The 16,653-nt window shown below is 44.1% G+C and overlaps 1 protein-coding gene across 1 annotated transcript in view; it reads left to right on the forward strand.

Annotated features, from left to right (window-relative positions):
* Positions 1-16,366, forward strand: part of IGDCC4 (immunoglobulin superfamily DCC subclass member 4) — a gene marked incomplete at both ends in the record, with an annotated part of 82,117 nt that extends 65,751 nt beyond the window's left edge. The window contains 10 exon segments of the mRNA XM_083371314.1: positions 2,385-2,492; positions 4,842-5,025; positions 5,810-5,941; positions 7,295-7,346; positions 7,350-7,557; positions 8,156-8,293; positions 10,409-10,505; positions 11,352-11,592; positions 13,948-14,109; positions 15,851-16,366. Of these exon segments, the coding sequence (XP_083227440.1) occupies positions 2,385-2,492; positions 4,842-5,025; positions 5,810-5,941; positions 7,295-7,346; positions 7,350-7,557; positions 8,156-8,293; positions 10,409-10,505; positions 11,352-11,592; positions 13,948-14,109; positions 15,851-16,366 (1,838 nt within the window).
* Positions 16,367-16,653: the final 287 nt, after the last annotated feature.

Consider the following 16,653-nt stretch of genomic DNA (forward strand, 5'->3'; position numbering starts at 1 on the left):
CTGGTTTGAAAGAGGGGTAAAAGAGACCACCTATGTTCAAATTGAGCAGCCCTCTCTCAACCGAGGTGGTGGGATACAACACCGTCTCTATCCTGTTTACAACATGGTCCTTTCCGGCTGTTCCAAGAAGATTCCACACCCATTTGCACTATGATTCAGGTAATCCTGAGGGCACAAATAAACCCCCAGTGGCTCTCAGAGAGAGTTCTAATGACCAGATGACTGCAAAGAAATATGATCCTTCCATCTCCCCCCCCACACACACACCATCCTATCAGAATCAGTGAAGCTTCTTAGATGAGAAGTGAAATATCTTCAAGGAAAAAACAAAGAAACTCTACTTGCCTTGGTGGAGCAGTGGGCTAATGCCTCCTTAAGTAACACCAGCTGCCTGCAATTAGTGCAGGTTCGAGTCCCACCAGGCTCAAGGTTGACTCAGCCTTCTATCTTTCCGAGGTAGGTAAAATGAGGACCCAGATTATTGGGGGCAATTAAGCTGACTTTGTAATAATGCCGCTTGGGTGTGTGTGTGTGTGAAAGCCCTAATAAGCAGGCATATACATAGAATGAAGGCTACTGATAAGCTTGTAAGCCGCCCTGAGTCTTCGGAGAAGGGCGGGATATAAATGGAATTTTTTTAAAAAATACTTGCCTTTTTGAAAAAGCACCTTTCAGAAAATCATGATCTGGATGATTGGGAATCTCCATAGGCGCTCTTGATTCAACTTACAACAGCTCAGTTAGTGCCTGTTCAAAGTTATAACGGCACTGGAAAAAAGTGACTTATGACCATTTTTCACAGTTACGACCATTACAGCTTCTCCAAGGTCACATGATCAGAATTCAGACATTTGGCAGCTGACTCGTATTTACGATGGTTGCAGCATCCCAGGATCCCCTTTTGTGACCTTCTGGCAAGCAAAGTCAATGGGGAAGCCAGATTCACTTACGAAAACATTGTAATCTCCTACACGACTTTTCATTCTACTTTCCCGGGGAGCGTTTAAGCCATCATTTCACCCACTTATGTTAGTGTAGCAACTTGTGATTCTACCACTTTCAAGTTCAGGGGCTTAACGCTCTCTCCATGTTGCAACCAGTCCCTGGTGCCCAAAAGGTTGGGGATCTCTGCTTTATTGGCTACGTACTTAGGAGATGGATAGCAGCAGTGATTGGCAGAGCCCAAAAATGCAACCAGCTGTAAAACAACCCAGGTTTCTGTTCAGTGGTTCCCTGGGAAAACCTTTTAATGTTCTGCTGTTCCACGGGGGCTTCGGTGGGTGGAGTCGGAAAAAGGGCTCTTACATTTGTCAGAAATAATTCCCAGCATTGCAATAAAGCATGTTATTTTCAAGGATCAGTGGGGAAACATCGTAATCTCCTGCACGGTTTTTCATTCTACTTTCCCGGAGAGAGTTTAAGCCATCATTTCACCCAATTATGTTAGTGTAGCAACTTGTGATTCTACCACTTTCACGTTCAGGGGCTTAACGCCCGATCCCAAAGACAAAGTGAATTTAGCAGTTTATTTTCAGCTGAGGAAGGCGTAATTTACAGCTTTTGTCTTTTCACCTTTGCTAAATTACGTTCACCCGAAATGCTTTTCATTATCCTTCGTTAAGAAACAAAGTTCATCGGATAAAACCCAGTCCTGCACAGATTCGCAGGACTGAACCACAGACTAACCACGCTGGTTCTGATCAAAGCTCTCCCCCCAAAAAACAGCAGCTTTTTAGGCACAGATAGTCCTGGACTTACAAGAGCTCATTTAGTGACTGTTCAAAGTTAAAACAGTACTGAAAAAGGAGACTTATGGCTGTTTTTCACACTTGCAACTGTTGCAGCATCCCCATGTTCATGGGATCCAAATTCAGACACTGGGCAACGTGATTCACCTTTATGACGGCTGCAGTGTCCTGGATCCCCTTTTGAGACTTTCTGACAAGCAAAGTCAATGGGGAAGCCAGATTCACTTAACAATCATGTTGCTGACATAACAGCTGCAGTGATTCACTTAACAACTGTGGCGAGAAAGGTCGCAAAATGAGACAGAACTCCACTTAACAACTGTCTCGCTTAGTAACAAATTGTGGCTGTAAGTCGAGAACTACCTGTGCTCGGTTTTCCTGCGTATGGTGAAGGTCCCTTGGAACTCCACATTTCTGTTTTTATGACTGGGCTGAGTAGGGAATCTACTACCGCCAAAATTTAGGTCACTCTGAACCAAGGGGGATAGTTTTGCGGAAACCAGATCAAGTCACCTTTCCATGGGTTCCAGATTTCCAACTAGCATGATGCCAGAGTTCAGATAAACTCACAATTTTTTTTCTCTTGGGTTTTGCCTCTTTTGTTCACTAATTGCGTCTCCGTTTTACTCTCTCCAGTTCCTGGGCAACTTTATGAAATCAAGCTGGTGGCTTTCAACAAACAGGAAGATGGTTATCCAGCTGTATGGAACGGCAGGACCGAGCCAGCACCTGTAACAGTAGGTGGTAGGTATCTTCTTGTTAACTGTTGAAGTAAAAAAGAATATTTGCAACTGCTTCAAACCTAAGCTTCAAAAAGTGAGGTTAAAGAAAATTATCTGGTTGGCAGCTATTTGCTTGAGTTTAGAATGTTTAAATATTTAGAAGGCCAGATCATGAAGTTGAAACTCAGATACTTTGGCCACCTAATGAGAAGGAAGGACTCACTGGAGAAGAGCCTAATGCTGGGAAAGATTGAGGGCAAGAGAAGAAGGGGACGACAGAGAATGAGGTGGCTGGATGGAGTCACTGATGCAGTAGGTGTGAGCTTAAATGGACTCCAGAAGATGGTAGAGGACAGGAAGACCTAGAGGAACGTTGTCCATGGGGTCGTGATGGGTTGGACACGACTTCGCAGCTAACAATAACAACAACAGAATGTTTAAAGCATACAATAGTTGGTTCTTCTAAAGCCAGTGATAAAATGATTTCCTTTAATGAGGAATCCAGCTAACTAATGATCCTGAAGCTCAAGAGAGTCATGGAGGAAATAGATTTGGTTAAATCTTGAGGTAGGCAGAACAATCCACAGGCAGTAGTCACAGCATTTAGAACAATTACCTAAGGTGCAATCGGCCCAGGTTCGAATCTCAGAAGGGTATAGCTGACTGATGAGAACAAATAAGTTTGAAATGATCATATCAGTCTCCCTTTAATTCTTTGTTAGCAATCCAAAAAATTTACACAAATATGAGCTGTCACTGCTGTGACTACTGCCTGTGGATGGCCTTGGGTTAGGCTGAAACAGGAAATAAGATTTGTCCCGTGTTTGGGGCCTAGCAAGGTATTCTAAATACTTAACAAACACTTAACACATATCTCCCTTGCTTCTTAGCTAACAAAGCGAGAAAGAGCCAGTGGCCTAAAGGTTAGAACAATTGCCTAAGGTGCAATCGGCCCAGGTTCAAATCTCAGAAGGGTATGGCTGACTGATGAGAACAAATAAGTTTGAAATGATCATATCAGTCTCCCTTTAATTCTTTGTTAGCAATCCAAAAAAAATTACATATACATATACATATATATATACATATACATATACATATACATATACATATACATATACATATACATATACATATACATATACATATACATATTGCCATGGCCGTTAAGTGAATCTCTGCATTTAAGTGAATTAGGCAGTCATTAAATGAATCCAGCTTCCCCCATTGTCTTTGCTGGTTGGAAGCTAACTGGGAAGGGCTGCAAATGGCAACTCTTGGATGCTTATATGCATGCCAGTTGCCACGTGCCCGAATTTTGATCACATGGACCATGGAGATACTGCAGTGGTGGCAAGTATAAGGACCAGTTGTAAGTCACTTTTTCAGTGCTATTGTGACTTCGGATGGTTGCTAAAGGAATGGTTGTTAAATCGTGGATTCCCTTGTAACATTGGTGCAGAAAATGGTGGGTATAAAAATGGTTGGCTTCTGCTTTGGGCATTGAATATTGCCTTTGCTTTGTGTTTAGGTCTTTGGATTACCTTGTTTAGTCACACCTGAGTAACCTGAAAATAAGTACATCCAGTCCTCGACTTGCAACAGTTCATTTAGTGACCATTCAAAGTTACAACGGCACTGCAAAAAGTGACTTAGGACTGGTTTTGACACTTAACAACCATTGCAGCATCCCCATGATCATGTGAGCAAAATTCAAACTGTGGGCACTTGACTCATATTTATGACGGCTATGCGGTGTCCCCAGGGTCCTGTGATCCCCTTTTGCAACCTTCTGACAAGCAAAGTCAATTTGTGGAGCCAGATTCACTTAACAACCGTGTTACTACTGCAGTGATTCCCTTAACAACTCTGGTGAAAAGATTGTAAAATGGGGCAAAACTCACTTAAAAAAAATGTTTCACTTAGCAATGGAGATTTTGGGCTCAATCGTAGTCACAAGTCGAGGGTTACCTGTACAGTATTTTATGGTTGCCTGTGTCTAACATGGCCGCCATTTTGTAAGTGGGGAAGCCCATCCTCTTGACAGCATTCTGTTTTGTGAGAGTTCCCACAGTATCGTTTCTCTAAATGCCAAAGGAGAACAGGATTTGGTGTATAGAACCTCATGACAAGAAAGCTAGCCTGATAAGCAATGGCTGTAACTGATGCTGGTCCTTCCATACATGTATCCATAGCTCCAGGTGTATTATTTCCTTCTCCTTCTCCTCCTCCTCCTCCTTCTCCTTCTCCTCCTCCTTCTCCTTCTCCTCCTTCTCCTCCTCCTCCTCCTCCTCCTCCTCCTCCTCCTCCTCCTCCTCCTCCTCCTCCTCCTCCTCCTCCTCCTCCTCCTCCTCCCTGATTATCTTCTCAGATTTTCCAGTTCAGAAAGGTCCCCCGCCACCTCCTGGCCATCTCCATGTTGATTCCAATAGTTCCACAACAATTTGGTTGCAGTGGAAGAAGCCCAACTTCACCACCATGAAGATTGTCAACTACACAGTCCGTTTCAGCCCCTGGGGGTTAAAGAACGCCTCGCTTGTGATGTATTACACAAGGTAGGAGCATCCTCTGCAGTGTAAGTGACCATCATAAGTGTCGTGATACACTGCACAAATGAAGTCATTTGGGTCATGTGAGGTCCTTGTTGGGTAGTGGACAGTTGCAAGCAGAACTAATGTGGGGGCTTTTCGTACCAAAGAATTAAAAACAGACTTTTTTTCTTATTGGAACCATTCAGATAATTTAGTGAGGAGCATTCATGCTTTCTCTTTTATATCACACTGTTTATGGAGATTTGTAGTCATCCAAGTCTTGGTTGTCCCAAAGGTGCTTTTTCAAGAGGCAACTAGACTTTTTCGTTTTTCCTTGAAGACCTTTTGCTTCTCACCCAAGAAGCTTCTTCAGTTCTGAAAAAAGCGTCTGGGATGAGAAACGAAACGTCTTCAAGGAAAAACAAAGTCCAGTTGCCTTTATATTACAGTATTTAGTCTTCTAAGTTGTTTTGGGATACTTTAAGATACTTTTAATCTTTCTTTTTCTTTTGTATAACTCTGACTAGACTTTCTAGATACCCATGATCAGCCCAGAGAAATCTCCTTGGGTAGCTGACAGATTTTCTGGCCCACCAGATTTTAATCTGTTTTTACAGATTAACAGCTAAATCAGAAGCTGGTAAAGGCCCCACATTGGCAACCGAGACATATCCTTCCCCTCCAACCCTCTCTTTCTATAACTCTACCATTCAAAGGCTGCCAAAATCTGGCCAGTCTTTGAAGGACACCAGCTCCTGGGATCACGGTTTCATCCTCTTGTGGGAATTTTTCTTCTTCTTCTCCGTAGCTCTAGAGAGGATGTTCTTATTAGCGGACTGAAACCCTTCACAAGATACGAGTTTGCGGTGCAATCCAACGGTGTCGGAATGGACAGTCCGTTTGGAAATGTGGTGGAGTGTTTCACCCTTCCGGACAGTAAGTCCAGCAGCCTGAAATGTTACCTGAGGATGGGAGGGGGAGGGGAATGCAAAGGAGGGTATTAATTTTAGTACTAGCGGAAAGGTACTAGTGTCCTCAAAAAAAAAAAAAAGAAAGCCCACAAGATTCTAGTCTTTGTTTTGTTTTATTATTTTACTTTACTTTTTTTTTTAATTCCATTTATATCCCGCCCTTCTCCGAAGACTCAGGGCGGCTTACAAGCTTAGCAGTACTTTACTTTTTACTTTACTTCACTTCACTTCACTTCACTTTTATTTTTATTCTATTTTATTTTACTTTTATTTTATTATTTATTTTTTTATTTATGTTACTATTTTATTTTATTATTTTATTTTCTTTTTCTATTGTCACCCATTTCAACGAGTTTATGTTTAAGCCTTGCCTATACTGCTCTTCCAAATACCAACAATAGTTAATAGTACAGATGAAACCATAGCCCGTTAAATTCAGAGCAATAATAATAAAAAAAGAGAGCTTGAGCAGATTTCTAAATATTTTCTCCAAATGAAGGAAAAGAAACTCTCAAATATTTTTAACCTCAGTAGCCAAAGCAGGGGCATCTGCAAGGAGATGCAAGTTCAAAAAGTGAAGACGGTGATGGCAACTGTACAATCAGAGCCCTACTCTTTACAGGTCCCATCTTGTCTTTCACACACACACACACACACACACACACACACACACACACAAACACACACACACAGAGACACACACAGAAACACATAGACACACAGACACAGAGAGAGGCACACCCATATCTCCGTATGCCCCTGAACAGAAGACTACTAAATTATATATTGGGTGAAAAGCAAATTTCCCCCACTTCTTGATTAGTATTTCTTTGACAAATTTTCTTTGCTATCAGAGAGCCACCATCAAAAACGGCCCATTTCTAGCCCTCATCTCCTTCATCCCCAAGAGTTGTCAATCTCCAGAAAGGATGTTGCAAGCAAATCTATGGAGATGGTCATTTTTATTTATTTATATAGATGATAGGTAGATGCAAGGATGGATGTCTGGATGGATATAGCTATAGATAGTGGGTAGGTGAGTGGATGGATGGGTAGGTAGTAGATAGTTAAATGAAAGTTATATGATAGAATAGATGATGGATAGGTGGATGGATGGAGATAGATAGATAGATAGATAGATAGATAGATAGATAGATAGATAGATAGATAGATAGATGATAGATAGATAGATAGATAGATAGATAGATAGATAGATAGATAGATAGATAGATGATAGATAGATCAGACAGACATGTAGTAGTTTTATTAGATATTTTGTTCATATATGGCCCTAGGGCTGGATTTGATTTGATTTGATTTAGGAGGGAATCTGGGGGGGGAAGAGTGTCAGAGGTTCACCCAGCTCCTGCTTGCTGACATTCTGTCTCCTGTCGCTTCTGCTGCTCTCCTGTAGGGCCCTCAACTCCCCCCTCTGATCTGCGGCTACACCCAATCAACCCATACGCGGTCCAGCTTCACTGGTGTCCCCCCTTGGAACCGAACGGCATCATTGTGGAATATGTTATCCTCTACAATGCCAACTGCACCGAGCCAGATGAGATGTGGACTCTGTTGACCAGAGAGGGTAAGCATTGTGTCCGCCAATGCACAGGAACATCCAAGGTTGCCTGCAAGAGGAGGTGGGTGTCCAGAATTCAAGATGTTGACTCCAATCCTGCAGTCGAACTCCCACTCTTTCTTTTTTTAAGTTTGATGGAAAGAACAACTAGGGTTGACACAATAACAGGGTTCCAATGTCTCAGGGGCCGCCCCAGAGAGGAGGGAGTCAGGCTATCCTCCAAAGCCCCTGAAGGCAGGACAAGGAACAACGGATGGAAACTCATCAAGGAGAGAAGCGATCAAGAACTTAGGAGAAATGCCCTGACAGTGAGAACAATTAATCCCTGGGGGCTTTTACGAAGAGACTGGACAGCAACCTTGGGGCTGGAATATTAGGATCCAATACCACAACCAGCATGCTGGGAAAGGTTGAGGGCAAGAGAAGAAGGGAATGACAGAGAATGAGGTGGCTGGATGGAGTCACTGAAGCAGTAGACGTGAGCTTAGATGGAAGATGGTAGAGGACAGGAAGGCCTGGAGGAACGTTGTCCATGTGGTCAGGATGGGTCGGACAAGACTTCGCAACTAACAACCACCACATCCAGCATTCCTCTCTTCTTCAGGCAGTACCTTCAGCGCTGAAGTGAACGGACTGGAGAGCGACACCAGATACTTCTTCAAGATGGGAGCCAAGACAGTCGTAGGATCGGGACCCTATTCTAGCGTGAAAGATGTGCAAACCTTGCAGGAGCGACTCACAGGTAAAGGCTGCTTCTCTTAAAAAGGAGTTCTTAAAAAGGGGGGAAGGGGGAACATTTTCATTTGGCTCCCAAATTAATCCCTCTTCTGGGTTCCCACAGACAACTCCACCAAGTGGAGTTTGCACCATGCATTAAGCCACAGAGGGAGGAAAACCCAAGATCCAAGCTGACCACAGGTAGTCCAGGGTTTACAAACCACAGTTGGGGCCAGACTTTCCGTTGCTGAGCAAGGGGATTATTAAACGAGTCCTGCTTGGTTTTACGACCTTTTTGCCATGGTGGTTTAACGATTTACATAGTCATTAGGCAAATCTGATTTCCTCCCCACCCCGCCACCCCCCCAATGACTTTGCTAAGGTTGCAAACCGCGACCGTGTGATCTTAGGATGCTTACAACAGGGGTCCCCAAACCCCAGGCCGTGGACCGGTACCAGGCCGTGGCATGCCAGCAACCGGTCTGCACAAACAAGCAAAGCCCCATCCGCATGATGCAGGCAGCACACAAAACCATGCACCCTCCGATCCACGGAAAAACCTCTCTCCACAGAACCAGTCCCTGGTGCCCAAAAGGTTGGGGAACTCTGTCTTAACAACCATCGTAAACACATGGCGGTTGCCAACTGGGCACGTTTCGATCATGCTAACCGTCGGGAGGCTGCAGTGGTTACAGGCATGAAGACTGGTTCCAAATCACTTTTTTTCCAGTGCCATTGTAGCTTCTAAAGGTCGCTAAACAAATGATTTTAAGGTTAGGGTACTAACCTAAGGATGCTTAGGGTGCTAAATGTACAGGCAAGTCAAGGGCCACCTGTACCTTTAGCACCCTAAGCCTTGACCAGTGTTATTTAAGCCACTGGAGTGAAAGAAGACTTAGAGATCAGTGCTTGGTGGACCAGGATGAAGGGGAGGTCACCCTGTCAGTCCAACTCCAAAGTGAGGAAGCTGGTGCCTTTCCAAGTGACGTCCGCCCTCCCCCTCCCCGCTGTGATGGCTGAGGATGCTGTGAGCCTAATGGGGAAGGGGCTGGGCCAGCAGTGGAGGAGATCCAGGTTCTGGTCTCTTCACCACCACGGAAGCTTTCTGGGTGACTTGGGCCAGCCCTTCCCTCTTAATTAAGAACTAAGGTGGTCCAGTGGAGAAGATGCTGGACTGGCTGAAGAGACCAGACTGAAGTCCGTCCTCCAGACATAAAACTCCCTGGGTGATTTGGGGCCTTTCTTTCTCTCTCAGCTCAACCGTCCACATAGGTTGGCATGAGGAGACATTGAAGAAGGGAATATTGAGTCTAGGGGAGGGAAGGGGAGGAGAGTGGAGTGGGAATGGAACTGCATAGAGTTACGAAAGGAATAGAATAGAATAGAATAGAATAGAATAGAATAGAATAGAATAGAATAGAATAGAATAGAATAGAATAGAATAGAATAGAATAGAATAGAATAGAATAGAATAGAATAGAATAGAATAGAATAGTGAAAGAATAGAATGGAATGGAATAGAATAGAATAGAATAGAATAGAATAGAATAGAATAGAATAGAATAGAATAGAATAGAATAGAATAGAATAGAATAGAATAGAATAGAATAGAATAGAACAGAATAGAACAGAATAGAACAGAATAGAAAAATGAAAGAATGGAATAGAAGAGAAGAGAATATAGATAGGAAAAGAAAAGAAAAGAATAGAGTTATGAACAAATAGAATAGAATAATGAAAGAATGGAATGGAATGGAATAGAATAGAATAATGAAAGAATAGAATAGAATAGAATAGAATAGAATAGAATAGAATAGAATAGAATAGAATAGAATAGAATAGAATAGAATAGAATAGAATAGAATAGAATAGAATTGCGAACGAACAGAGTAGAGTAGAGTAGAGTAGAGTAGAGTAGAGTAGAGTAGAGTAGAGTAGAAATGTAACACTCTGGTATGTCTTGACATGGAATTGACACCATGGGGACCCAGGACCAGGTCCCTCCTCAGTCACAGAAGTTCACAGGGAGGGTTTTAACCAGTCCCTCCTTCCCTCTCTTCTAGGAGGGCTGTTAGGGGGAAGAAAAAGTCTTCCTCTCGTCTTCCTCCTCTTCATGCTCTCCTGTGTCCTTTACCTGCAGATATCTTAGTTCATTCTGTCACCGGGGTCACGGTAGCAATTTGCCTGCTTTGTATTGTCTTCTGTGCCTGCACCAGCTTTCGCAACAATAACCTGAGGTAAGTTGTGTTTCAGCGCTGCCTCCAACACGCGAGCCCAGTTGTCTGCCTTCTCTTCTGCCCGCTACCTGTGTGCCAGGGTGGGGGAACCTTTACCTTTACCTTATTGTATCTCTGTATGAGAATCCACATTAAAACACAATCAAGAGATGGCTGCCCAACCTTTGCTGATCCAGGGCTTCCTTTTCTGTGTCTGTCGTTTTTTTCTTCTTCCCAAGCCTAAACATCCCCTACATTTCAAGTTGTCTTTGGAGAATTTGGTGTTCAGTTCTCTAATCATCTTTACTGCTCTTCTGTGCTTTCACTCCGATGTCTTAATTCTTCCTTCAACTCCTTTATTTATCCAGGAGAGATCCAGCCTAGAACTAAGGAGAAATTTCCAGTCAGGGAGAGCAATTAATCAGCGGCCTTCAGAAGTTGTGGGTCCTCCATCACTGGAGGTTTTCAAGAAGAGACTGGACAGCTGTTTTTTCCAAAAATGGCTTAAATTCCCCTGCTGGAGCAGGAAGTTGGACTGTAGATCTCCAGGGTCCCTTCCAACTCTGTTATTCTGCATTCTATATGATGTTAATTATTGTGTAAAGGGGCTATTAGAGAGAGAATTGGAGATTAGAGGTTTACAGTTAAAACCTCAATATAAACAAACCATCAAACGTACAAATAAACAAAGCAATGACTGTGTAACAAATCTCCACCATCCCTCAGCAGGGGGGAAAAAAACACCATCCTTCCCAGCAGCACTTACTATTAAGATGATGATCTCCTTGTCAGGCTTGGGATCAGCCTGGGACCGGTGTCTGTGGAGCTGTCTTTGGTAAACGATAACCGTCTTCTTCCTGTCTGTAGGAAATCTGTGCCTGGTTTGGATTCCCAAGCTTCAGGAAGCCACATGTATCACCACCGGAACCGGCAGGCAGCAGCGCCCCTATCGGTGATCCCATCAACTTCTCATGAAATGGAGTCTCTCATGGCTCCCCTCTCGGATGGTGCCCCTTCGCCTCCGAGCGACTGCGCAGAGCTGACTGAAGCCCATGGTCTCATCCATGCTAGTCCTCTGGAGGACAACGTGGGCCACGTTCCAATAAAGGTATGGTCAGGATCCTTTCATCGTGTTCTATGAGAACCCATTCTTCTTCTGGAGAGGTTGATCCTGTAGATTTTTTTTTTATCCCCCTCATCCCCACCCCAGCTCTGGTGAGTTCTCTGATTCTTCTTTGATTTTCTCTGGCCAAGCTGTTTATCTTCCAGGAGTCTTCCTTTCCTCCCAGCTTAATTCTTCCTAGAGTTTGTCGGGAGCATTTCATTTCTTGAGGGAATGTTTAATTGGCCTAATTTACCTCATCTGTTTTATGTTTACCTTTGTACCCTGTGGAGAGTGCATAAGGTAATTATGGGATTGACTAAAACAAATGTGAGAGGAGCCGGTGGGATTTCCCATTTGCATCCCTCACCCGCTTTTAGATCCTCAGCTGACACCAAAGTTGTCACCTCAGGAAGAAGCAGCAGTCAGATTGGAAGCTAGGGAAACTAATTGGTGGATTCTTAACATGGAACACAGAATCATAGGACTGGGAGAGACCTCAGGGGATCTTCTAATCCAACCCCCTGCTTAAGGCAGGACACCTTAGACCATCCCAGACAAATGATTGTCTAATCTTTTCCTGAAGACCTCCAAGTAATGGAGCACCCACAACTCCAGGAGGCAAGCCATTCTGTTGAGTAACTGTTCCCACTGTCAGGAAGTTTCTCCTTCATTTCACGCTGGATCTCTTTAATGACCTTCCACCCATTGCTTCTCGTCCTGGCCTCTGGTGGCTTGGAGAATAACTCAATTCCCTCTTCTCTGTGATTGTCCTTCAAGTACTGGAAGGCTGCTATCATTCCCCTCTAGTCCTTTTCTTTGATAGGCTAGACCAGGGGTCTTCAAACCTGGCCCTTTTATGACTTGTGGACTTCAACTCCCAGAATTCCTCAGCCAGGCATACTGGCTGAGGAATTCTGGCAGTTGAAGTCCACAAGTCATAAGAGGACCAAGTTTGAAGACCCCTGGGCTAGACATACCTAGTTCCCTTAACTGTTCATCATACAATTTAGCCTCCGGCTCCTTTATCATCTTACTTACTCTTCCCTACACACTTTCTAGTGTCTCAACATCTTTTTTGTATTGTGGTGACCAAAACTGAACATATTTCAAGTGTAGCTTTGGTAGTGCAGTATAAAGCGGTATTATCACTTCTTGTGATCTTGATGTGATACTTTTACCTATTATAACTTCTGGATGGTTGCTCAAATGAATGGTTGTAAGTCAAGGCCTACCTGCATTGCCTTCAACTGGCCCTGCCCCCTATTTTCTTACCCGCCTCCCCATTCCTTTTCCCATTTAAAAGGTTCACTGATAACTTCCAAGTCCAGCATTTACAAATGTACTAAAGGCACAAATGCACACACCGATTCTAAAAGCAGTAAGTCCTGCCTGCATTTCCGTAGCCACCAGAGGGAAGCAAATACACTGCTAAAAGTTGAAAGATGACCTGTTAAGACATGTTTGTGTGTTGTGGTGTGTGTGTGTGTGTGTGTGTGTGTTTATGTCTGTCCTGCTTTTTGCACTTTGTGGGGACAAGCACGAGACTTTTCCACCTTGAAAGTTGTTTGCAAGGACATACACACCATCTGCTCACTGGCTGCATTTCTTTTTTTTTAAAAAAAATGGCTTTTATGTTTTTAACTTCGCAGAACAGAAAAAGCGAAAAGAAGCAGAAAGTAAAACCAGGCAAACTACCATATATATGAAGACTTCTCATACATGCATATATTTATGTGTAATTTTTGAACAGTGACAATCTGGTTGCAGTACCCTTCTGCCTCCAATTTTTCAGTTGTATTACAATCCATTATCCTTGAAGAGGTTTTTGAGTTTCGAAATGAAGCAAAAACTGACCAGCAGTCAGGAATCATCAATTTTACACCACTTTCCAAAGTATTTTACCCCTTCTCCACCAATTCAAGATGCAGGTGCTTAACTTTGAAACTCTAAATTCTTTGAACGTTGCATACCCGAATTTTCCTATCTCAGTCTTCCTTTCTTATCAAGTTGTGCATTTAAAGTCTCCTGCTGAAGCTGTTCTTCTAGTATCTTCCAGAAATACAATAGTTGCCAACTAAAGGAAGTGAAAAAATAATAATAATGTTGTTTTGAGAGGGTTTTCCAGATGCCATGTTGAGGTTTTCCAAGCCAAAGCCTTTTTCTTCATCCAGGTCTGTTACCTTGGCATCTTTAGAAGGAAGCTGTGATCATGTTGTTATATATTATGCTGAGAACTCTTGTAAAGCATTGTAAAATTGAAATCAGAAGGAAGAGCAAATAAAATAGCCTTAAGCAGATAAATACAAGTATGGGATTAGAAATAATGTGTTTTGTTTTTGTTTTTTTTTTATTCTGCAGCCTCCGTGGGGGAAATCTCTGAACAGCTGGACAAGCGGCATTGCTGGCTACGGAGTCTCAATTCCAAAAGAGCCCACCATGGCTTTGAATGGATCAGTGAAGATGGTCTCCAATGGAGGACAGAAGCTCTTGTTGCAAGCTTTGGTTTATGAGGTTGTCACGGTGTGTATTCCTAGCAGGAAGACATTTTTTTTGGGTCCGTAATGGGAAGGAAACCCACCACTTAGTTAAAATTTAATTTAATTTTAATTTAATAATTTGATTTCTATACCGCCCTTCTCCCGAAGGACTCAGGGCGGTGAACAGGGCAATACACAATAAAAATCGAATACAAAAATTAAAAAACCATTAAACATCATGCCCATAAAATCAATACATATTAAAATTAAAACTAGTTTTAAAAACCCAACCCCATCCCGTCAGACCAGGCCAGCTTGTTCAAAAAAGAATGTTTTGAGATCGCGCCGGAAGGAGCGAAGGTCGGGGGCCATCCAGAGCTCGACTGGTAAGCGGTTCCACAGGTCTGGCGCGCCCACAGAGAACGCTCTCCCCCTGGGGGTCACCAATCGGCATTCTTTGATCGGCAGCACCCGGAGGAGGCCCTCTCTGTGGGAGCGCACTGGACGGAGGGAAGTTGACACCGGCCGCAGGTGTTGCCATAGGTAATCCGGACCCATGCCATGAAGGGCTTTGTAAGTCATAACTAACACCTTGAACCTCACCCGGAGAGCAACCGGTAGCCAATGCAGCTCGCGGAGCAAAGGTGTAACATGGGAGTATCGGGAAACTCCCAAGACAACTCGCGCGGCTGCATTCTGCACAAGTTGGAGTCTCCGGGTGGACCTCAAGGGCAGCCCCATGTAGAGAGCATTACAGTAGTCTAGACGAGAGGTCACGAGCTCATGAGTGACTGTGCACAAGGCATCCCGGTCTAGATAGGGCTGCAACTGGCGCACCAGGTGAACCTGGGCAAAGGCCCCCCTAGTCACAGCTCCAATATGCTCTTCCAAAGAGAGCTGTGAATCTAGAAGGACCCCCAAGTTGCGGGCCCTATCTACGGGGGGTAATAGCTCACCCCCCATGGCCAATGATGGAATAATCGGAATTTCCCGGGATGCCGGCATGAACAGCCACTCAGTCTTGTCAGGGTTGAGTCGAAGCCTGTTCCTCCCCATCCAGACCCAGACCGCCTCCAGGCAACGGGACATCACGTCGAGGGCATCGCTGGGGTGGTTTGGGGTAGAAATAAAAAGTTGGGTATCATCAGCATATTGGTGATACCCAACTCCAAAACCACTTAGTTAAAAGACTGACGTTACCTATGGAGAGGGTGAAATTGTGTTAAGGCACTCAGCTACACTTATAATACCGGTTTTCTGATTTATTGTGCTTTGAGCAGAGCAGGAGCTGTGCATCATTGGGTTGTTTCTGCTCTGGATTTTGCGTATGTGCCCATCAAAATAAAATAGCAAAATAAACTCCCAGCCTCCTGATGGTTTCCTGGCGTGCTAAATAGCAGGATTCTGAAGGTAGACTAGTCACAGCTCACCTGGCTAAGAATTATGGATGTTCTAGTCCAGACAACTATAAAAACATGTCAGGTAAGGTGCGTTAGCATCTTTCTCCTGTGTCTTATGCTTCCTGGATAGGCCCACTTTGAAACATGGTCTTGCTCACTCCTGTCTGAAGCAGTGATGCTTCCGATAGGAAGGCGGTGCAGAGAGTGGTGAGGATGGCTGAAAAGATCATTGGCAGTTCCCTCCATTCCATCCAGGCGTTGCTTGAGCAGGGTCTGCAACATTGTCTAGGATGCTCTGACGGGGAGTTGGGTTTGTGGGTCTCAGTGGCCACGTCCATCTGTACACTTCTAAGAATCCTTGTTGTTGTTTTTTTTACTCCTAAGAATGAAGCAAACAAGGAGCACCCGCCCAATAGCCTCAATCAACTGGAAGCTGAGGTCATTGTCCATTCGGATTTCTTAGCCTCCAACCGAGATTGTGGTTCCCAACTCCACATGCTGGACCTGGAACGGACTCCCTGTGAGGATGGTGAACCAGAACCATTCCCCACGGAAGACCTACCTGAACAGGTTTCTCATACCTCCTCTCAGCAGGATCTTAGTGTTATATCCCGGGACCAAGATGACCAGAGTGAGCCTGGAGCAGCTGATACATTGCTAAAGATCAAGAAAGAGGCTCCGCAAAGAGCTTCCAAACCACATGGAGCAGATGGAGGGCTGCCCCAGCCTGGGGGGAGTGGGGACTCTGAATCATCTCACAAAGGGGAAGTGGACACCCAGCCCATCCTGTGTGATGCTCTTCCCACGGCCCAACCACAAGGCCTTCTCCATGGTGGCCTCACTAGTATAACTGACTTGCCTTTGGGGTTTGAAAATGCAGCATGTGTCCACCATCTTTGATGAGAGCTTTGATTACATTCTCAGCCGTGGCAGAGCTAGGAGAAACATAATAGCTATTAAGACTTAGGCCTTCATGGCACTAAATAGTCACATAACTCGCAGTTTGGAAGGGAAGGGTATTAGCTCCATGAGATTTTATAAGGAGGATCTTCCTCCCACTGAGTATTGTGTTCCGCTCTCTCTCTCTCTTTTCTTCCGAAGCCACTCTGCAACGGCTACTGAGAATCGGTGAACTTCATACCAATCATGAATTAATGTTGTGTTTCACAAGATCCAGGAGTAGGCAG

Source organism: Vipera ursinii (assembly GCF_947247035.1).
Source record: "Vipera ursinii genome assembly, chromosome: 11".
Lineage (NCBI taxonomy): Eukaryota > Metazoa > Chordata > Lepidosauria > Squamata > Viperidae > Vipera > Vipera ursinii.